This window comes from Myotis yumanensis, unplaced genomic scaffold (assembly GCF_028538775.1).
Source record: "Myotis yumanensis isolate MYYU_CA2020_CCGP unplaced genomic scaffold, mMyoYum1.0.hap1 SCAF_15, whole genome shotgun sequence".
Classification (NCBI taxonomy): Eukaryota; Metazoa; Chordata; class Mammalia; order Chiroptera; family Vespertilionidae; genus Myotis; species Myotis yumanensis.
This window is the reverse complement of record NW_027223766.1, coordinates 14,624,281-14,648,265: the sequence shown is the minus strand read 5'-3', so window position 1 is coordinate 14,648,265 and position 23,985 is coordinate 14,624,281. Positions and strand designations below refer to the sequence as shown.

General features: G+C 40.8%; 1 protein-coding gene across 8 annotated transcripts in view; it reads right to left on the bottom strand.

The window, feature by feature from the left end:
• STAU2 (staufen double-stranded RNA binding protein 2) overlaps nt 1-23,985 on the bottom strand; it is a 230,261-nt gene that overhangs the window by 167,573 nt on the left and 38,703 nt on the right. For all 8 annotated transcript variants that reach the window (XM_070392695.1, XM_070392694.1, XM_070392697.1 and 5 more), the window contains one exon: nt 20,961-21,096. In XM_070392695.1, the coding sequence (XP_070248796.1) occupies nt 20,961-21,096 (136 nt within the window). The remainder of the gene's footprint in view (nt 1-20,960; nt 21,097-23,985) is intronic.

Below are 23,985 nucleotides of genomic sequence, written 5' to 3'. Positions count from 1 at the left end.
TGCTTTGAACGATAGCTACTTTGAGGTAATGCTGAGCAACTTATTAATGTTTGATTTTTCCAGCATAAATCCTGTGGGGAATGCTACAGGGGATGCCTCGGTCCATGCTGCCCTCTTCCTCTGTTGCTGCAGGTGGCCCGGGCATGCTTTCATCAGGAAGTCAGTGTGTGTAACTCCAGGACACACAATACACCGAGCATCACCAAATCCTCTTAACCTCTGCCACGTCCCCTGAGGCAAAGACAGGACACTGACACACGAACAAGTTGGGTGACACATAGAGCTTGAAGGTTAATAGGCCTGACCTCTGATTACGCTGCTTCACTCCTACTCACCACAAGGATAAGAGACTGCATTTTTGTCACACTGCAAACTCTTTTTTTATGAGCAAAATAGCTTTTGAAGATATTCTTTCTTTTTTTTTAATTTCAGAGAGGAAGGGAGAGATAGAAACATCAATAATGAAAGAGAATCATTGATGGGCTGCCTCCTGCACGCCCCCTACTGGGGATTGAGCCTGCAACCCAGGCATGTGCCCTTGATTAGAATGGAACCCATCAGTCCGCAGGCCGATGCTCTATCCATTGAGCCAAAGCAATTAGGGCTTAAACAGATTCTTAAATAATGATAGCCTAATATTCCCAAAGAGCAGATGTTTCTATGAGTTGGCATAGTGTGGCAGAAAAAACATGAGCTTTGAAGACACAGAATCCTGGGTTGGAGAGCAGCTCAGTTCTTCGAGGGCCATGTCAGCCTGCACAAATTACACGCTGGGCCAGCTACGAGCAGGAAACCACAGTGGTTTGCCCTCTTTCTTTCTTGCCAACTAACCCATCCTCCTTCTGAGACATTCCACAATGTTTTTATGATGCTTCGAGCACCTCTCGTACCTTATTATTCATCATAAATAACTAAGGGGCTGGGCTACCAGCTCCTCAAATCTAGGACCCTGCCACCACTGCACAGTGCTAGGTCTGTGGGGAGGTCCAGGGCAGGGCTGCAGGCTTGCTGGCTGGTCTCCGGCCTCTATTTCACACAAGAAACTTGACATTGGGTTCATCAGTCACTCAGGAATGCCAATGCACTTCAAACTAGCAGGCAGCACTCAGAATATACACCCGTTAAGTCCAGATATTGTGAAAACCAACTAAATAAATCATCAGAAGAATTTAATGTAACATAATAAATAATGATTTAGCCCTGGCCAAGTGGATCGATTGAAGCATCATTCCCTACACCAGTAGGTTTTATCCCTATTCAGGGCATGTTCGGGTGCAACCAATCGGTCCTGGTCTCTCTCTTTTCCTCTCTCTAAAATCAATAAACATACTCTTGGGTGAGGATAAAAGTTTTAAAATAAAATAAAATTTATTAAATGTTACTTTTACTATCATTTTGCTTTGTCTTAGGACTTACAGGGCATTTATTTCCATGTTTGGGGTTATGTTCCATCTATACAGACTGCTCTGTGACCAGTTAGTCAACCACAGTGTAGGAGTCTGGTAACTCATTTATCTTTGAAGAAATGCATCTTGACCAGAGAATGTGAGAATGTCAACAAATAACAAGGAAATTAGGAAAGCAAGTGGGTCAAGGTTCTATGACTGAAGCCAAGAAAAGGCCTGGGAATTTAGTGAACGATAAGCTCCCAGGAAATTTGAACCGAGCCTTGATGAGGATAATACCTTAGATAATTAAACATATAGTCTAAACGTTACTGCCTAAGAGAGAAGAGCTAACGAGTCAAAGTTGCTCGTCTTCATCTCAATGAGAGAGAGAAGGGCTGAGCAAGAGAGAGAGAAAAGGCAAGCAAGCAACAAGTGTAAGAAATACTTGATGATATGTGTACTATTCAGATTGTTTTATTATATTATACTAGTGGCCTGGTGCACAAATTCGTGCACATTGAAAGGAAATTAATCAGAAGAAATATTTTACTATCGCTATTTGCCCTTTCTGTATAATAGAAGTGTCAACCAAATTCACGATCGACAATGACAGATGGAAACACACACGTGTTATTGGTGCCAGCGAGTACTTTATATGTATGCGCATGCACAAGTCAACTTAACCTTTTATAGATATAGAATAAACTTGCTTAATTAGAACTGCTTTCTGATTTAGCTAAACTTTTTCCAGCACAGTGAAGCACCCCAACTTCTCTTTCAGGTAACTGTCAACAACACAGCAGTAAATATCAACACGAAGCAGATTATTATTGTAGATCACACAGGGAGAACAAAGGGTAAAATAAATAACTGTAGCAGTGTTTGACTATATTCTGCACAGTGAGAAAACCTGAAGTCATTTTCAAAGTCCACCATTTACTTATTTTCAGTCGGGTCAAGTTTCTAAGCTTTCTAAATCTCTGTTTTCCTGCAAATGAAAAGAAAATAGGATTCCACTGAGTCTCCTATCTACTTACGCCAGGACTTCTGTGAGGATCAAATGAGGCATGAGAAAATGCTTCACAGACTTTTGGTTAAAGTGTAAAATGTTTCTACCTGGCTATAAAGCAAGTTGTGTTCCTGGGCTGAAGAAACTCCTAGGGCAGTGATGGCAAACCTATGACATGGGTGTCAGAGGTGACATGTGAACTCATTTTTTTGGCTGATTTTTCTTTGTTAAATGGCATTTAAATATATAAAATAAATATCAAAAATATAAATCTCTGTTTTACTATGGTTGCAAATATCAAAAAATTTCTATACGTGACACGGCACCAGAGTTAAGTTAGGGTTTTTCAAAATGCTGACACGCCGAGCTCAAAAGGTTCACCATCACTGTCCTAGGGCTAGTCACTAGGGAGAGGAAGCCGGGTGTTGCTACGTGACATCATTACCAGGTGCCCACAGCCACCGTTTCCAGGCTGGGCTGTGGGCCACATTTTGCGCCATTGGGTCTCAGCAGCATAGGCTGCAATTTGGTTGGCTATCACTCCAGGGTGGTAGTGGGGCCTGTGTCCCATTTGGGGGAAGCCAAGTGTTGCTTTGTGGGCACCAGGTTCATGGTGCCATTTCTCTGTAAATGACCATTGTGCATCACAACAGCTCCTGCGTATGCCCCCTGGTGGTCAGGGTGCATCATAGTGAATAGGCAGATAGTCGGACACTTAGCATATTAGCCTTTTATATATATAGAAGATTAGAAATATAGACTATTGAAATGAAACATAACTTATTTGGATTTAGGAAAGATTGGAACACAAGACAGTTTTATTTTTGTTTCTCAAGGAGCTGTGTAGACAATTACTAAGTTCAGTGTGGCAAAAAAATCTCTCACTGCCTTTACTGACTTGGAGAAACCCCTCTGTGTGTTCTTAAAATGACAGGATGTCAAGCAAACTCTATGAGTCTTTCCAACCCTGTTGGATAAGGTTCCAGGAGGATCTGAGGAAGCAGCATGGCCAATTCCATGCAGTTGAGACCCATGTGGGACTAAAGTAAGAATATATTTTGAGCAAATTTTAATTATTCTTTTTGTGATTTTCCTGAAAAATTCACTTAAGAGAACAAAAGAAAGTCTTGCAAGTAAGACTATACAATCTTATTTGCAGAGGATGACAATTCCTGAGTCAGAGAGACCTGCGATGTAATGGGAGATGGGAGGGGCGGGGGGGGGGGGCGGGGGCGGGTCTGCGAACAAGGCCAGCACGGCAGACTGATCAAGACTTGGGGGCATGACCACAGGATCACTCGGGAGGTTCAATCCCCCCAGATACGCCTGAGGAATTCCGCCCAGAAACTCAACACTTCGAAGCCGATGAACTATGACGAAGTCAACTATGATGAAGAGCTAAATCTATAATCTTAGTTGTCACTTGACTCTTGTTCTATCAAAATGTGATTCTCGCCGAAACCGGTTTGGCTCAGTGGATAGAGCGTCAGCCTGCGGACTGAAAGGTCCCAGGTTCGATTCCGGTCAAGGGCATGTACCTGGGTTGCGGGCACATCTCCAGTGAGAGGTGTGCAGGAGGCAGCTGGTCGATGTTTCTCTCTCATTGATGTTTCTAACTCTCTATCTCTCTCCCTTTCTCTCTGTAAAAAATCAATATATTTTTTTAAAAAAATGTGATTCTAACAAAATCAAAATAAGTCTTCTTTGACTTCTCAAATTTAAGGACAGGACTCCCCTGCCAATGCCTGTGGACCTTGTATTAGACGGTACAATTTCTTGGACAGAGTAACAAGTCAAAGACTGCCATGCCTTTCTGGGGGTGGAGTTCTAGGAAGGCTGTTCGGGACGGATGTCTGCTCAGACATGGGAAAAGGAGTCTTATTCACCACAGTCCTAGCGTCCTGCATCGGCGTGATTACCCAGCACTCAAAAGGAGCCCAGGAAACACTGGTTAACTGAGGGGGTGATCAGTTTACCATATGCCAGCATTGTACACACAGCCACTGGGCTCATCCACACAACAGCCCCATGAGGGAAATGCCATTGTTATTGCCACTTAAAGCTGAGGGGACTGGCCTGAAGAGCAGAGAAGTGAAGTGACTGGCCTAACAAGAGCCAGGTGTAAACAAGGGTACACTGGCTCCTCGACCCCCCTGAACTGTGACATGGCACCACAGCAGTCCCCTCACCGTGGGAGCGAGGGATGGGAAGGGAGGACACTGGACTAGCAAGGGCCAGGCTCCAAGCCCCGAGGCAGCAAAGCAGATCAGGCCCACGCAGGGTGAGTAAGGGGTGAAGGGATGCACGTGGGATCGGGCTGGGCACGTGCTAGGCTGGGATGCACTCAGGTGTGCCGGCGGGCTCTCCTGGGACTTCTTCGCGTTTGCCCTGATCAATGACCTTGAGGCAGCTGCATATTTGCCGATGAGGTCAGGCTAGCTCTGTGATTTTCATCCTTAGCTATATGTAAAATCAATACAAATCAGTAAGAAATAGAAATTTAATCAACAGCAAAACAAGCAGAGGAAATATATAAAGTCACAATTCACAGGAAATATAAATGACTTACACTATGAGAAGGAGCTCAACTACATTCATAAAGAAATGCACATTAAGATGCTAAAGATGTATCATTTTTCACCTAATCATATCAGAAAAGGAAAAAAAAAATTTAACACAGGCTTGTCTCTAGTCTGGATGATTGTAATAACCTCCCAGACTAAGTTGGGCACAGTGATCCTGGCAAAAGATAAGTCAACGTGCATCACTATTTTGCTAAAAACCCTGCAGTGGTTCTATGTTTTGTTCCCCGAGTAAAAACCAAAGTCCTCAGAATGGCCTAAAAGGCCCTTCACACACGTCTCCAAATCTTCTCTGACCTGGACCCACACCTGCTCCGCTCCCACCACACTGGCCTCCTTCTGCTCAAACGCACCACACAGGTTCCCACCTTAGGGCCTTTTCCATGACAGATCTCCTGCTTCTCCCCCAGACGCCCTCACACCTCACTCCCTCTCCTCCCTCAAGTCCCCACTCAAATCTCGCCTTCTCAAAAGACCTCCCTACTTAAACTGGCATCGTCATCTGCTACATTTTCCATCTGTCCATAGCATGTTCACGCCTGATCTACTATAAAACATACTTACTATCTTTATTTTTATTGTCTGTCTCCACTAACGAGAATGTAAGCTTCACCATGGCAGAAATTTATTTTAATTTTAGTTTTATTTCACTGAATATTTGTCTATTCTTGTACCCATGTATCCTATGAGAAGGTCTCACATGTGGCTAAAATGTAAGAACAAAGATTTATCCTACAACATGATTACAGCAAAACATTCAAAACGGGATGTCCATGAATACAAAATTGGTTGAATAAATTACAGAACCATCACACAGTGGATACTGGGCAGTGTAGTCCCTGGTTGGAGCTCATGCAGGAGGCAACCAATCGATGTATTTCTCTCACATCAATATTTCTGTCTTTCCCTATCTTCCACTCTCTCTAAAAATCAATGGAAAAATATCCTCGGGTGAGGATTTTTTTTTAAAAGTCAATCTACAACAGCATTTATATATTTGGAGACAAAAATAAAATCACTCCCTTAAGAGCCAAGAAGAGAGCTACCAAACAGAATACATAATAAAAACTTAAAATTACATAAAATTCAACTGACATTCAAATCAAAGAGGTGAAATATTCTAAGAATATCTATTCCAATTGCATTGGGGGGGGGGGGGGATCAATTACTAATTCACTGGGCCGACTAAATCCAATCTACTGCTTATATGATCATTTGAAATAGTGATTTTTTTTAAAAGACTTAGTCTAATCCAGTGGCCGCCAACCTTTTGGACCTCACGGACCACCGGTTGGCGACTGCTGGTCTAAGCTGTAGGGGAGTAGTGGGACTGCATGGGGAGAGTGAGCAAAAAAGAAAAAAACTCATGGACATAGACAACAGTGTGGTGATTGCTGGGGGGAGAGTGGTGGGAAGAGGTGGAGGAGGGTATAAGCGGGGTAAATGGTGATGGACAGAGACTTCACTTGGGGTGGGGAACACAAGTACAGTGTTCAGATGATGTGTGGTGGAATTGTGCACCTAAAACCTGTATAATTTTGTTAACCAGTGTCACCCCAATAAATTCAGTAAAAAGGGGGGAAAATAAAAATATAAAAATAAAAAGACTTAGTCTCAAAGTCAACTTCAAATATAACAGAGTTTCCCCCATAAATCAAGCATATTGGGAAAATATAAAATTATTCCAAATTCTTGTATTCTACAAAGAAATATGTTCCAAATCCAAGGGCTTCCTATCACAATATACAGCATTAGACACTGTTCCCTGATCAACAGGCAAAAAGATAATCAACTGAAGTTAATATAAAACATACCTTCTACCAGAAAAAAAGGAATTGAATCAGCAAGGACAAATAAATGGAAGTTATTAGAAGACCCTTATTTAAAGATTGGTTACACGTAAAACATAGTTCCTTATATTTCATATACTTTGCCTTATAAAATAACACCATAAATTCTATGGCTCATTAATCTAGAGCAAGGGTCAGCACACTTTTTCTGAAAAGAGCCAGACAATAAAGGTTTCAGGCTTAGCAGGTTGCACTCACACCTGTTCAACACACCGCAGCCACAGGCGACAATACATGAATGAGTGTGCCTGTGCGCCAATAAACTTGATTACGGACACTGAAATCTGAATTTCATATAATTTTCACACATTGCAAATTAGTATTCTTCTGTTGATTTTTTCCCCCGATAATTTTCACAAGTACAACCTGAGGCTGTGGGCCATACAAAAACAGGCAGCAGCTGGAATTAGCCCATCGGCCACAGTTTGCCAACCCTGATCTAGAAATACACGAAAAGTAGTTATAGCAATACTTTCCAAACATTCTTTTTCATAATAGAATATAAAGTGTTGCACCTTCACTATAACATTATTTTTCCAATAGATTAAGTTCTAAAGCAGCATTACCTACCAAAATAACGGCTGAACCATAACTAAGAAGAATAAATGAAGTATTCTTAATATTTCAAAGCCACATAAAAAGGGATAATAAAACAGGAAAATGTTATTTCGTTACATGTTCCTAGGTCCATAAATATCACATGGAATTAAAATTTGTTCTACATAATATTTTCCCATTGAACTAAAATGGATTTATTAGCAATACTTATGCCAAATTTAGAATTTCATTCACACCACATGTAAAATAGTGTTAAAATGTGGCCATGAGAACTGTGGCATTTTCATAGTGAAAGCTGTTCTCTATGGTAATACTGAACTGGCTCAGAAAACCACAGCACACTGTCATGGGAACTGCACTGGAGCTGCAGCTTACCTTCAACTAGTTATTCAGCAAATCACATAAGCCAGCATTTCCCATAATTTGCATCTACACGTGATTCATTAACACACCAGGATCCATGGCCAAAGGAGTATGGGAAGTGCTGTATGTTGTATACATTTCTCGATGTATAATGTACATCAGCGTATCATGCGTTCTGAGAAGTCGCAGTAAAGAAATCCTTTGGTTTCATCTAGTATCTCCAAACTTACTCCAATACTTTTTTTCTACAGTACTTACTAAACATCCCCCAAAAGTGAAAATTCCTTAAAACACTCTTTGGAAAACTTTCTCATCAGTAAGGGTTAGATAAATACACCTTCAGGTTCCCAATTTTAAAACTGTGAGACTATTTCTAAATAGTAACTTTGTGAAAGCTGTTCAAGCATTAAATTCAGGTTTGCCCCAGCCAGTGTGGCTCAGAGCTTGAGCATCGACCTATGAACCAGAAGGTCACTGGTTCCATTCCTAGTCAGGGCACATGCCCGGGTTGTGGGCTCAATCCCCAGCAGGGGGTGTGCAGGAGGCAGCCAGTCAATGATTCTCATCATTGATGTTTTTCTCTCTCTCTCTCCCTCTCCTTTCCTCTCTGAAATCAATAAAAATACTTTTTTTTTAAATTCAGGTTTGCAAACTTGAACCTACAGACCAAACGCACTCGCCTGTGCTTCCACATGCTCACCTCCCCTCTCAGAGCACTTAGCTATGGACTGAAATCATCTTTCTAACCTTCTAGAGCAGTGGTTCTCAACCTTCCTAATGCCTCGACCCTTTAATACAGTTCCTCATGTTGTGGTGACCCCCAACCATAAAATTATTTTCGTTGCTACTTCATAACTGTAATTTTGCTACTGTTATGATTCGTGATGTAAATATCTGATATGCAGGATGTATTTTCATTGTTACAAATTGAACATAATTAAAGCATAGTGATTAATCACAAAAACAATATGTAATTATATATGTGTTTTCCGATGGTCTTAGGCGACCCCTGTGAAAGGGTCGTTCGAACCCCAAAGGGTCGCGACCCACAGGTTGAGAACCCCTGTTCTAGACTCAACTCTTCCAGCAGGAGATAGAATAATGCTCTATCTTCCATTTTTCCTCAACACCTAGCAGAGAGCCTGGATCATTAGATGGTTGGGTTGTTTGGTTTTGTTTTTATTCTAGTCACCTCCTACTTGACTACCCATAACCACGTTTACCCTCTCCTACTGCCTGTCTATGCAAAGGTGGTCACCTGTCCTGCTCCTCCAAAACGTTCATCTCCCGCAGCTCCTGAGATGAGGAAACCCACAGACTGAAGAAAGCTCGTGTGCTTCACCCAGGAGCACCTTAGGGCCTAATGCAAAGCCTTGTTACTCTTGCTTTGCTCCCAATTCTAACTACAGGATCTGCTTTCAACACAAGAGCAGTTTAACAGCCTTAAATTAAGGAAGTAGGGCAGGCGCTGCTAATACAGGGGTACACGGACGTGCAACAAGAGATAAGCTGACAACCTCACAGCCAAGGATGGTGGAGAAAGAACAGCGGGCAGACCTGGGGACTCCAGCAGACGCCCAGGGGAATCTGGACAAACCCTGTTCGCATCTCATAAGGCTTAGAATGATGGCTGTCATTTATAAGGTTGAACCTGACTGAACATGATAGAGCAGTGGTTCTCAACCTTGGCTGCACATTAGAATCACCTGGGAATCTTTTTAAAATCCTGATTTCTGGCCAAAACCGGTTTGGCTCAGTGGATAGAGCGCCGGCCTGCGGACTGAAAGGTCCCAGGTTCGATTCCGGTCAAGGGCATGTACCTGGGTTGCGGGCACATCCCCAGTGGGAGATGTGCAGGAGGCAGCTGATCGATGTTTCTCTCTCATCGATGTTTCTAACTCTCTATCTCTCTCCCTTCCTCTCTGTAAGAAATCAATAAAATATATTTAAAAAATAAAATAAATAAATAAATAAAATCTCGATTTCTGGGCCTCATCCTCCGGAAATTCTGTTTCTTTGTTATGGGGTGGGGCCACAACATTAGTAACAGGTGATTCCCAGGTGAATCTAATGTGCAGCCAAGGTTGAGAACCACTGTGATAGAGTCTTTAGATTCGTAATGGTGGCATTTTTAATATGGAAAATGTGTGCCCTGACTTTTAGAAAAATTCTATCCACAATTACTGGAATAAGGAAAGTTTTAGTTTGCAAAAAGCGGTAAAGTCCTTAGCAATTTGAAAAACTTGGCTGCCCAGACACTTGCTACCATAAGGACTGTGGTTAACTGCAATTCTTACCTTCTACTTTAACACTTCCAAAAGATCTATCTGTGACTACTTAAACCAGCATATCATAAAATAATCCCTGATGTTAACAGAGGGTAATGTGTGCCCAACACAGGACATTCGATTCCCCTGGGGAACCTTGTAAAACGCTGGTGTGCAATTCTATAGCCAGCAGTTCTGACTGAATGAGTCTGGAGAGAGCCTGGCATCGGACCCATCAGTGCTGCAGGAGAGCCTGATGCTCCGCCAGAGCTGGAACCACTTAGAGCAGTGGTCGGCAAACTGCAGCTCACGAGCCACATGCAGCTCTTTGGCCCCTTGAGTGTGGCCACGAAGTTTCAATCGCACTGTACGTGCGCGCCCGCACGTGGTATTTTGTGGAAGAGCCACACTCAAGGGCCCGCAGTTTGCCGACCACTGACTTAGACAAACAGCTTTCTGCAGGACATCTTTAAGAATCGTTAAGGGATCTTTAAGACGGACACAGTATGCAGCATTTCCCAAGTTTGTCTTCAAATCCCTTTTTCCACAGAGCACCTGAGACTCTTGAGTTCCTCATTCTTCAGCTGAAAATCAAGGTAAGTATTAAGTTTAAGCAGTAAGAATCAAACTGTGCCACTTTCCAAAATGTATAAAAGCTCTACTATGCTTAGGGACAGGGAGGTGAGGAGGGGAAAGGCGGGGGGGGGGGGGGGGGGGGGCGCAGCTTACTTGTATGCTATCATGTTTTTTATTACATTACAAAAATGCCAAATAAAAGCTTGACTTTTAACTAAAAAACTTCATAGTTCCTTGAAATGATGCTTATGTTACATTAAGCCTGTGACTTAAAAGCCTTCATGTGTTGTGAAAGCTAATTGCAAAGGTAAATTCATGCTGCCCTCTAATGGTTAAAGATAAATATTTCACCTGCACTACACCAGAAATACTGATGATGAGTAAGTTTATTATTTTACAAATGGGAGAAAATTATATTAGGTAACATAGAAGGGAAATATGATTTCACTTTTTGGATGTGCCTGAGTTCAAAAGATTAATTAAGGCTGCCATATTCATGTTCAACATTTTTTTTATTTTTTTTATATATTTTATTGATTTTTTACAGAGAGGAAGGGAGAGAGATAGAGAGAGTTAGAAACATCGATGAGAGGAAATATCGATCAGCTGCCTCCTGCACATCTCCTACTGGGGATGTGCCCGCAACCCAGGTACATGCCCTTGACTGGAATCGAACCTGGGACCTTTCAGTCCGCAGGCCGACGCTCTATCTATCCACTGAGCCAAACTGGTTTCGGCTCAACATTTTTTTTAATTAGAAAGCCATTTTCCTCAAACTACCCGGAGCTGCCTCTGGGTGTGAAAATCAAGAAAATACACACCACCCTGCGCATTCCACAGCTGCCGTCTTCATTCAGCGTCTCTCCACGTGTCCATGGCAACACTCTTCAAACTTAACGCTCAGGCCCCACAAGATAATTTTGAAAACTATGTATACTCTTGCACAATTATTACAGCTAAAGTTTTCCATTAGAAAAAGTAAAATAAAACAAAATTTTTCATTAGAAGCTTAAATACTTCCAAAGAATGTTGTTTTTGGTTTGCTGTATTGACATTTGAAAATAAAAGTGTGTCACTCCTTTCAATGTATCCAAAGAAATCTAAATATCATACCAAGTTGTTGACATCTATCCTCATCTACTTCAACAATACCTAAACTCTGTTAAATATATCAGAAATTTGACATCACTGTTTTTCCTCTTGAACTTGCATCTTATACCACTCTCCATAGAATTGTATCCTAATGTTACACTTTATAACTGAAAGTCTTTTCTTGCTCACTCTTCCATAATCCTGTGTATCAAGAATATGGACATTAATTAAAATTTCAGAACTTTTATATCTCTTGTGACCATAAGCATGTCTGTTTTTTAAAATGTTGTGGAATAGCCTGGCCAGCGTGGCTCAGTGGCTGAGCATCGACCTATGAACCAGGAGTTCAAGGTTTGACTCCCGGTCGGGGCACATGGCCCAGTTGTGGGCTTGACCACCAGTGGGGAGCATGCAGGAGGCAGCCGATCAATAATTCTCTCTCATCATTGATGTTTCTATCCCTCTCTACCTCTCCCTTCCTCTCTGAAATCAATAAAAATGTAGTTTTTAAAATGTTGTAGAACAGTGGTTCCCAAACTTATTTGGCCTACCGCCCCCTTTCCAGAAAAAATATTACTCAGCCCCTGGAAATTAATTTTTTTTAAATTTTAATAGCAGTTACTCATCGTCCCCAAATGCACCTGTGGCCATCACCGCCCCCCTGGATCGCTGCAGCGCCCCCCGGGGGGTGGCAGCGCCCACTTTGGGAATCACTGCTGTAGAATAATCCATTACTGCAATTATTATCAGCAAATAATTAATGGAACAACATAAATCACAAATTTTGATGATTTTCAAACAGAAAGTAAAATCTTAGTGGGCATGCTTCCTAGTGAGATAGTTAGGGCTTTTTAAAAAGTGTATATTGTTACCCTAACTGGTTTGGCTCAGTGGATAGAGCGTCGGCCTGCGGACTGAAAGGTCCCAGGTTCAATTCCGGTCAAGGGCATGTACCTTGGTTGCAGGCACATCCCCAGTAGGAAGTGTACAGGAGGCAGCTGATGCGATGTTTCGAACTCTCTATCCCTCTCCCTTCCTCTCTGTAAAAAATCAATAAAATATATTTTTTAAAAAGTGTATATTGTTGTTTCTACAAAGAATATTTCTTACTGCTAAAATGAGACAGGTTCTCAATGTAATTTTTAATTTGGTGTTTCCTAGGTAGGAATAATCACTGAAAATCTTCATTCACGTTAAGACATAAATCACCACTGAGTTTTATTAAAAGTAAAAGGTTTTTTCTGTGTCGCCACTTCCATTGTCATCTACCGTCAGAAGTTACTTTCATGCTGTGGCCACTGACAACTTGATCAGGTCCTCTTGCGATTTGTTGAAAGCAAAGAACTAGAAACCACCTGCCTTGCAATGGGACGTGTTACACATTTACTACAATTACTCAGTTTCTCACTTTCTAGGAAGTTGTCTGAAAAGGCATTCCTAAGACTTAGCAAATGACTAATTACATCAGTTATCCTTACACTTCTTTAATTTCATATCCTCAGAAAGAGTAGAAAAAATAAAAATATTTTGACTCTCCAAATCAAAGGAGAGAAAAAAATTCAGAATTTTTCAAATTTCTCAGAGCTAATACTACCAACGTGTATAAAGTTTCCGTTACACAATTCTGAAAGCAGAAAGCCCACTCATCCAAATATCAGCGGTGTATCTGGCTGATTGTTGCCTATTATGTTGAACCATATGAAGCTGACACATTTATAGGTTAAAAAAACAGTCAAATATTGGCAATTTCATACGGTTTAAACTCTCATTTATCATTTAACCACCAGCCTTAGAATATGAACCAAAGGGAATGTACCCAGACTGTATGTTGTTGTATCAGTATACAAGCACCATCTGGTGGCAGAAAGCAAAACTGCAGGTTATACCTGTTTATACCACCACTGCTCCAAATATATTCAGTTTCTCAGTTGTTTTACTTTCTTTCCAATATGCTTTTTAAAGGGGCATTACACTAGTGAAGAACACTTAGATTGACAGTTTGAACAAGCTTAAAATAAACAGCACATCTTACAATAATTAGCAGCTAGTCATTGATCTATGTCCCATAAACCTTGAAATATAATAAGCTATTTTCATAAACTAAAATCTTAATTATTTCTGGTTTTACTGATATTTAACATGACATAAAATCAGGTCAGACACTTCAAAAAACCTGTCTCACCCTCTCAAATTTCCACTTTGTACAGTTCTTTGCCACAACTTAATTTCCCAGGGCAATGGGGGGAGTGAGGGAGGGGAGGCATGAAGCCTCAAGTAGGTATCTGGCTCTGCCATACGAACAAGTAACTTTAGGACAAAACAGTCCAAACTCTTTTCCTTGTTTCACCTGCTATGACTCATACCACACATGCGAAGAGAAAGCAACTTTACTGACCTAGGCACAAGTGATTGGCCCGGGAATTGGATACTCTACTAGACAAAGGCGACCAAATATTAGCTTGACACGAAATATACCAACCACACGTGAGGCCCGGGGTGCTTGGCATGGATGCAAGCTATGCAACTGTTCCAAAATGAAGATGACAAACCAACAGAACCAAACCCTCTTGGGAAGGACATGTAAATCCTAGAAAGAACACATGGGTCAGTCAACTTAGGCTGCATCCGAAACAAGGCCATTTTCTGCAAGATGCGTTACACATGCTATTCCGGAAGCCCCCGCCCCTGCGCTTCCTGTTTCCACATGTTCCTCCAACCAACACTCAAAGCCAAAGGTTACCTTCGCATACCCTTCACTGAGGCTTTACAGAGTGATAAAAGGACTCCTCCTAAGTGTCTCATAGGTAATATAAGCTCAACATAGTCAAAACCAAATTCCTCATTTTCCCAAAGACCTGCTCCAACTCCTCCCATTGTCCAGAGATGTGAAGGTTACCCTTAACGCTCCCCGTCCAGTCGCTCTCCAAGTGCCACGAAGTCTATCTTCTAAATACCATCTTTACTGTGCCCAGCTCTCATCACATTAAGCCTGAATTATAACATCCTTGTAATTCATCTGTCTCCCTTGAATTTTAAGCCTATCAAAACTATTTTCCATATAGTACTATCAAAGCAATATTCCTTTAAAAACTATCCAGCTAGCCTGAGCTGGTTTGGCTCAATGGTTAGAGCGTCAGCCTGCAGACTGAAGGGTCCCGGGTTCGATTTGGTCAAGGGCATGTACCTTGGCTGCAGGCACATCCCCAGTAGGGGGTGTGCAGGAGGCAGCTGATCGATGTTTCTCTCTCATCAATGTTTCTAACTCTCTAACCCTCTCCCTCCCTCTCTGTAAAAAATCAAAAAAATATATTTAAAAAATAAAATAAAATCAATAAAAATGTATTTTAAAATAATAAAAATAAAATTAAAATATCCAGCTGTTTTATCCCTCATCTTACAATCCTTCAGTGGCTCTCAATCACCTTCAGGATAAACCCTCTCCCTCTTGGCCTGCCACCTGCGGGCACCCAGGTCAGCGCCCTACCTGAACCCTTCAGCATTGTCATCCCCGACACACCCGTTTGCTTGCAAGTCCAGGAATGAACTAAACTTCTCAGGATTCCTTGCTGTTGTTCTCAAAATCTAGGCTGCTTTTCCTAACCTCCTTCACCTGGCTGTCACCTGGTTAACCTTGAACCTTCAGTGTAAGTGTCGATTCCTTCTCAGAGGCTTGATTCCCCAGGCTGAGGGAGGCGTGTTCTCAATGTTTCCATCGCCATATGGACACATCTATCGTGGTTGTTGTCCCTTTTCATTGTCTTCCTCCTCTAGACTCGGAATCCGCTAGCCTGTCTCTCATCAAAGCATCTACTGTAACACAACATGTGGCAAAGAGCCGGCAGGCATTCAAACAATGTTTGCTGAGCGAACGAGGCCTCACGAAAGCCCTTTCCGTTGGTATGATCTCCATGTGGAAAGTGAGGCAAGTAAGGGAGGCCCAGTGCCTTCCCCAAATCACACAGCTAAAAGCAGCAGGACTGGGATTTGAACCGGATATCCTGGCTGAAATGGAAATGATTTTCTCTCAGAATCTGGCCTTTGGGGAACCATTCCATACAATCATTGTGTTATTCGGATGGGACTAAATCCTGTTTATCCAGGCTGAGCACAAACCCAAACTTGGCCAATTAAAGTCCCCCGACCCCAAATCCAGTCTGAATGACAAATTCTGGGATGGACAGTCTACACAAAGGGGTGTGTGTGTGTGCGTGCGTGTGTGTGTGTGCGTGTGTGTATGTGTGTGTGTGTGTGTGTGTTATTTTTTCTAAGAACAATCCAAAACCAAAACCTTTTTCTCCTTCTCCAGATGACAAGTTGAGGGGCTGGTATCACACGAGGTATAGCTAATGGAAGTGAGTTTCTTTGAAAATAAAGTCCAGCAGGAGAAAAATGAGATGAGCAACACTAAAGCCCTGCATCCAACCACGCCTACAGGTCTCCCCGCCAGACCTTCAGTCACACGGGGCAAAACCCCCATTTCCACGTGGGCCAGCCTGAGATGGGCAGCCTGCGTCAGCACACCGGGCCCTCTGGCTTCAGCCAACCAGTAATGCTCTTCTTTTCATCTGTGAATATACAAAGTGGACCAACTGTTGGAGGCCTGATCATAACCATCCTGTTCCTTGAGATAACGTGTATACTTTTTTGTAACAAAGCTGGGAGAACAAAAGCATAAAATGCTCTCCAATCTTTACATCTTGTACTTGGTCATACAAATTTGTGGATGCTTTCAACTTTATATGTGAGCCAACAGGGCTCCAAATGAGAAAGGAAAAGAAAAAAGATGTAACTGGATGTACTCATTTTCAAACATCTTGGGGGTAGCAAAGGGAGACCGGGACTTCAGAGTCCAGGTGAGAAGAATCATCTCTTTTTCCTCCAGCGTCAGAAATGGGTGAGGGAGGAAAAGGCCTGTTGATGAGGTTCTCCTTAGCCTCCGAATGAGTGCAGGTGGAGGCACCTCATCAGGAAAGAACAGACTTAAAAAACAACAAAACAGCCTGGCAATTTCTAATTATTGCTTAAGATTATTTTAAGTAGAAAACGAAAGGACCTTTTCGGAAATCCCTGGAAATGCTACCTGTTTCTTAAACTCCTTCACCTCTCATTCCCTGCCTTACTGGAAGCTGCTGACTCACCTGGAATCTGACAAGAAGCGTCTCCTAGAATCTTTGGCTCGAGTTCCCTGTAACACATGCGGGTGGCGTCCTCTGCAAATGAAGCTCCTTTGCGGTATTCTAATTCTAACCGAGCAGCGGTGAGGTCTGGCCTTAGGGAGCAGAGAGCTTTTGTAAAACATGGCCTGGTGGCTTCCCTCCTTTCGTTTTGCCCTTTTAGTGATTCAGACCCTCCAAAAACCTGAAGGGAAAGCCTGCTTTATCCACTACATGGAAATGGCCGAAGGCACAACCCTTTGGAGAAGTCAAAGCAAATCCTTGCAACTTCATGACAACCACGGAATCAGATCCCGAAACTAGGAATTGCCGACAAAGGAAAAATGCCAGCGTTCTTAGCAGAAGATCTAAAGCAGAAAAGATAAAATCCAAACCCCTGACCCCTGTCACATCCTCATTTCCCACCCCTCTGGCCCAATGGAGGCACCAGCACTCAGGACACTGCTGCCGGGCACTCAGCGACCACAGGACCTTTGCACTTGACGGCAGGGCCTTTGCACTAGGCCAGTGATGGCGAACCTATGACACACGTGTCAGAGGTGAAATGCGAACTCATTTTTTTGGTTGATTTTTCTTTGTTAAATGGCATTTAAATATATAAAATAAACATCAAAAATATAAGTCTTTGTTTTACTATGGTTGCAAATATCAAAAAATTTCTATATGTGACACGGCACCAGAGTTAAGTTAGGGTTTTTCAAAATGCTTACACGCTGAGCTCAAAAGGTTCGCCATCACTGCTCTGAGCGTTTCTCTGCCTGGAATGCCCTTCCTCCCTCCAGTGCCATCCCCACTGCTCATTCCCTCTCTTCCTTCAGCTCTTTATTAACACTGTCACCATCTCAGTGAGTAACCACCTCTTACTGACAACTGCCTCCCCCACTAGGACATGAGCTCCTAAGGACAGAGATTAATGTCAGATGTCTCACTGCTTTCCCACCAGATTTCTTTCATTCAAAAGTAATAAATTATAATATACGTCAATGATAGTACAACACGAAAATAAAAAATAGGCAATAAATTCACTAATCGAAATTCTAGCAAAAGCCCAATACAGGATTATAGACATCAAAATCAATAAACATTTAAGTATAATGTCCTCATGAGTCTATTCGTTATAGCACATTAAAAGTTAACTATCTTGCAAACATAAAATAGACGAGGTTCCTAACTCAGGTGGGCAAACAGATCTATGGTGCTCAAGTAGGCAAGTAGTTTCATTTGTATTAGGTAAACTCAGACTGACAAGAAAGGGAACGGGTATGTTAGACAGAAGAAGAGAAAGTGAGGCAACCATAGGACAAATGTGATGTCCCTCTTGCCTCCTACGCGGTGTAGACGCCACAGGATGCTCCATGGTTGGAGAGGACACAGAGGGATGGAGCAGCATCCCAGGGAGCCGAGGAGAGCTAAGGTGTGGGCCACGGCGGCCAGGAAAGAAGGCAGATGCTCGGGAGGAGTACTTAGGAGGAGGCAACGGCCCACGATCACCACGTGTAGGTTTCGGCGGGGCAGGCAAGATAGGTGCCAGCTACCCATGGACAAGGGAGGGACATCACCACAAAGACCGGAGGAGCCAGAGCACAATGCAGGCCCCCAGACAGACACGAGGGCCCTCCCTTCCCACAGGAACATTACAGTCAATTCCCCAGACACCCCTGGAGGAAGGGGGAGGGGCAGAAGTCTACGAGATTGTCTCAAAGGGTTTTCTCAGAGAACCTGAGCAATAGTTAAATGAGTTATTTACAATATAAGTAGGATTAAATAGTAATTTTTCCATTACCAAGCAAGACACCAAAAAATATCAGATTACGTATAGACCAAATAAATATCTTCTCCTCACATCTGAGTCTGTGATATCAGTAAATATACAAAATGATTTGAAAAGCATCAGCAGTCCATCCAGAGATGAAACGATAATTATGTGACATGCTAGAGATATTAGCTAACACTACAATGGCAATTATAGCGCAGTATAAATGTGTTAAATCAATGTCCAACACCCTAAGCTTACACAATGTTACACAACAATTATACCTCAATAAAAAAATTTCAGAGCATCAGCAAATTCCTGATCACATGTGAAAATTCCTTAGACATAAAAGTAGTGAAAGATATAACAAAAATATAATTAACAGATTAGACCATGTAACATTTAAAACTGTAGTATATTACACAAAACAAAAACAAAACTAGCCAATTTTTTTAAGCAGGAAAATTAAACAAATAATTAATGTAATACCCCCAACACGTAAACATTTGAAGGTTGGTCAAGCACTGCAATACAAGTTAGCAAACTCAAAAAGACAAGTCAAAAAAAAAAAAAGCAACTAATAAATATTTGAAAAACTGTTCAGTCTCACAGGTAATCAATAAAACCAAAATCTAAAAACTTTCCACTTTTTAACTGTCAAACAAGACAATGCGTTCAAACCCAATTTGTGTTGTCAGAATGCAATGGAATATACTGTAAGAAATTAGTAAAAACTTTAATGTAATTGAGCAAAACGATATTCTTTTAATCCAATACCCCCTTGCAGTAATGTATCTTAAAGAAACAATCAGTGATATAAACAAAAATCTGTATATAAAGACAGTTTACTGCAGCATTATTTGTAACTATCATAAAGAGGGAAACCTAAATGATCAAAAGAGGTATGTTTTGTTTGTATACTTATAAAATATTCATTGTTTATACCTATGTATATACTTATAAAGTATACCTTGGCCATATAAAGCATTAATACCCATGAAAAAGATTTTTTGAAGATTACTTAAAGATATGAAAAATGATCACTATATTAAGTGAAAAGAAGGCCATGTTACATATATGAGATGAACAAATTATGATACAGTCATACAAAGGAACATTATTCCTTAATAAAGAACATTATTCATCAATAAAAAGGAACATTATTCATCAATAAAAAATAGCAAAACCCAACATGGATGAATCTCTAAAAATAAAAGTAAACAAAGAAACCAAGAAAAACATCACATAAAGTGAAAAAAAGTCTGATACAGAAGAGGAAATACTGTATGAGTCTAGTTATATGTAGTTCAGTAACAGGCAAAACCAGTCTATGGAGACAGAAGAGTGGTTACTTCAGGGAGGAGGGAGGCGGGAAGAGGAAACTCCCAGGGGGATGGTGACAAATGAGGATTCACCCAGGTAAAAAGTCATCAAATAAACTATAATTACATATATACATAAATAAGATAATCAAATAAAGTCATCCATATGTACATTTAAGGTTTGTACATTTTATCATTCACATAAACCTCCATGAAGTACTATAGAAATTGCATATATATTGGGTAACTCCAATTTGGTTAAATATATTTATATGTAAAGTATAAAATATATATAAAGTACACCAAAATATTAAAGGTGGTTAAATCTGGGATTGCAAATTATTTATAATTTCTTTTTCACTTTCTGCATTTTTCACATCCTCTATAATGAGTTAAATTACTTTTACAAATGATCAGAAAAAAAATTATAAACCTTTTTAAAAATCCTGCCATGCTTATAAAATTGTTACACTCAAAACTATCACAAAATTATGTAATGTACAGAAAGACTTAGTAAATCCTCCCAACAAATTTTTTATAAATTATTAAAACTCTTTCAGGAGAGAATTTAAGTAGGCTCTTACTCCTTTTCACAGTACTAAATTTCATTGATGTGTCCTATAATTTCATAGCTTTTATCCACCATGAAAAACTGTCTTTAAAAAAATTAGAAGCACTCATGCTTGCAATATATTCGGACAAAATAAGGAAAACACTAATTAAGCTAACCACCTGCTTGGTGAGGAAATGAGCAAGTCAACTGGGCGGTCAGCACTAGACTGTGGAATGACTTTAAAACACGGTCCCGCCCAAAGCAAACACAGGGGTCTCGTGACTCAATAAAAAACCAGTTCCTGAAAACCAGTTATTTTTTAAGTGAAATATTCCTGTGATTCTGATTTATCTAAGTCCCATGAAATATGCCTGAAGTCAATATTCTTTACAATGAAAACACTCCTTGAGTTTCAGAAACATTTACCACATGCATAAACTAATAAATAAGAACAAAACCAGAAAGAGACACACCTCTGATTGTACATGCCCCGGAAGTTGTAATTAGCTCTGTAATTTGGGAAGGGCTTTGGGTCCAGCGGCCTGTAGATGGCAGGCTCTCCCCGCTTCATGGCAAGCCCATTCAGCTCCACCGTGGGAGTGATACTACCTGTGAAGACACATGTCAAAGGCACACAAGTGAAATATTTCCCTAATGAATCGTGCCAGCCCTATCTATATTACATGTAAACACCCTGGAAGTAGGTCTGCTTTTCTAAGGGAGTGCATAACCAAACTACATAAACAGGAAAATCGTTCCAAATGAAATCTGGAATCTGGGGTTTTGCAACCTTTTCTGTACAGTAATGAATGACCCAAAAATCAACTTTATAGTGATACTATTTCAAAACAAGGCAAACACAAGTTTTACAGATTGCTCAATTCAGATATTAAGTAAGGTTTGAATTTCATCATTACTTATCCCAGAAAACTTACAATTATCTAGTCATTAAACACCATCATCTGTGAATATTTTTACTTATATTTGGCAATCAAGCAACTAAAATTAGCAAGGAACACAGTCATCAGTAATTCTTGGATTTGTCTAATGAAAATAAATTTTGAATTTTTTCTATAACCAACAACAGGACAAAGGAATACAAGTACGTAATGCTTTCTGTAGATAATCTTCATAGATACACACGGAAGCATGCATGGATGAAGTGATATATCTGAGATTAGTTTCAAAATAACTCAGAGGAGAGAGATAAGAAACAAAATTGGCCCTGGCTGGTGTTCTCAGTGGTTAGAGCATCGGCCTGTGCACTGAAGGGTCTTCGGTTTGATTTCCTGTCAATGGCATATACCTTGGTTTCAGGTTCAATCCCCGATGCCCCTTCTGGTCAGGGTGTGTGCAGGAGGCAACCAACCGATGTGTGTGTGTCTCTCTCTCATTGGTGTCTCTCTCTCTCTCTCTTCCTCCTCCTTCCCTTCCACTCTCTAAAATGCATTGGAAAAAATATCCTTGGGTGAGGATTTAAAAAAATGAAACAAGACTGAAAACCAATTATTTTTTAAGTGAAATATTCCTGTGATTCTGATTTATCTAAGTCCCATGAAATATGCCTGAAGTCTCTCTCTCATTGGTGTCTGCCTCTGCATGGATGACTTTATTTGATTATCTTACTTATGTATATATGTAATTATAGTTTATTTGATGATTTTTTACCTGGGTGAAAAATTTTATATGTAAAATTTTATATGCAGGGGCAGACCCACAGGGGCTATGGCCATCATGTGTGGATAACCGCTGAAGCTGGGAATGGGTACAGAGATATTCACTATCTTATTCTCTCTATTCTAGTACAAGTTCGAATCATTATATAATGAATAATACACAATGTAAAATTATCATGTCAAGTTATTTTAAGTACCAAAAGAAGTTATTTAATAAAATAGATGTACATATGCTCCATGTAACAAATCACAAAAATAAATCTAAAGCTTTCCTAGAAAGTAAAATGTATTTGCGATGTAAATTCTGTGCACAGTACATTTAAGACTCCATTCATCACATACAAAATTGGGCCCAGTTCCTGCCACAGTGAACCCGGGACCGGCACAGAGCACCAGCAAAGGGGTGGGGGCTGACCCAAATGCACTCCTGGCAGCCAGGCCTCGAGCAACCCACCAAGACTCAAGAACCTGCTCATTGGGTCTCATCGCTAAAGAATTCGTGTGAAACCATGAAAGAGTTTAAAGGAACAAGGATAAACCAAGGTTAAGAAGAGGGGAAAATATAAGGAGTGAAGGACAAAGGAAGAGGTGGGAAAGAATAAGAAAAAAAGCAAAGTTAATAGATTGAATTAGTCCAAATCCCTAATTTAATCCATATGCACGGGGCAGAGGGAGAGAAAGTCAAGCATGAAGGAATTTCCTTTTGTCTTTCATTCATTATTTTACAAACCTCAAGCATACAGCTCCATGCATTACTACACATGTAAACACTCATGTGACCTCCACTCAGATCAAGAACGTTTCCATCACCCGGAAAGTTCCTCCTGCCATTTTCCAGTCAAGACCTACCTCCCCAAGTTACCCATTCTGACCTCTGTCATCATTGGTCAGTTTTGTCCTTCGAAGCTGAATATGAATCCTTTTGTCTTGCTTCTTTCACTCGACATAATGATTTTTGTTGCATATATCAGTATTTCAAACTATATTTCATCACTGAATATTCCAATGAATGAATATACCAGCTTATCTAATCTGCTATCGATGGGACATCTGGGATTTTTCCAGTTTGGGGCTATTAAGTGAAAAGCCACCTTGAACTTTTTAAAATAAGTTCATACACTCATTTCTCCTGGGTGTGTATACTAGCAGTGGACCTGCTAGGTCACAGAGTAGGTTTATATTTAACTTTATTATGGACTGCCCAACAGTTTTCCAAAGATTTTTATCAACAACAAAGAGCAGTCTGCCTTTAAAAGCTTACCATTTTCTTCAGGAAGACTTCAGTTTAATAATTGACATGTAAATCAGGTGTAAGATTTATGTCATTTCGAGTTCTCCTTTGCAATAATCGCACAGACACCAACAGCCTCAAGGTCACAGAGGGTCTTGGTGAAGGAGAGAAGGTGAGCAGAAAAGCACAAACCGTGCTGAAAAGGTTCCTCTCGTCTAGAGGAAAGTAGCTCCTACTGTTTCACCAAGAACTAGACTGAGGCAGTGATGTTTTCCCATAGAACACCCAAAGAGTAACTTCAAACTCTGAGACACCTCCAGGTAATGCTCAGTACCATTACTTTCAGCATATGCCAGTTGGACACAGCCTACATAAAGATAATCGTTACACAGGAATCCTCATGTATGATATGGCTATAAACAACACGATAAACACAGGATCCTTTTTCAGTGGTTTTTAGCCACTTTAAAGGAAATTTCTACATTTATCAGTGATTAATATAAAAAGGCTAATTAATAAGATATACAAATGTCTATAGCTACAATCGTGGATTTCAGGTATGTGACAGGTGAAAGAAAATCGCCACATATT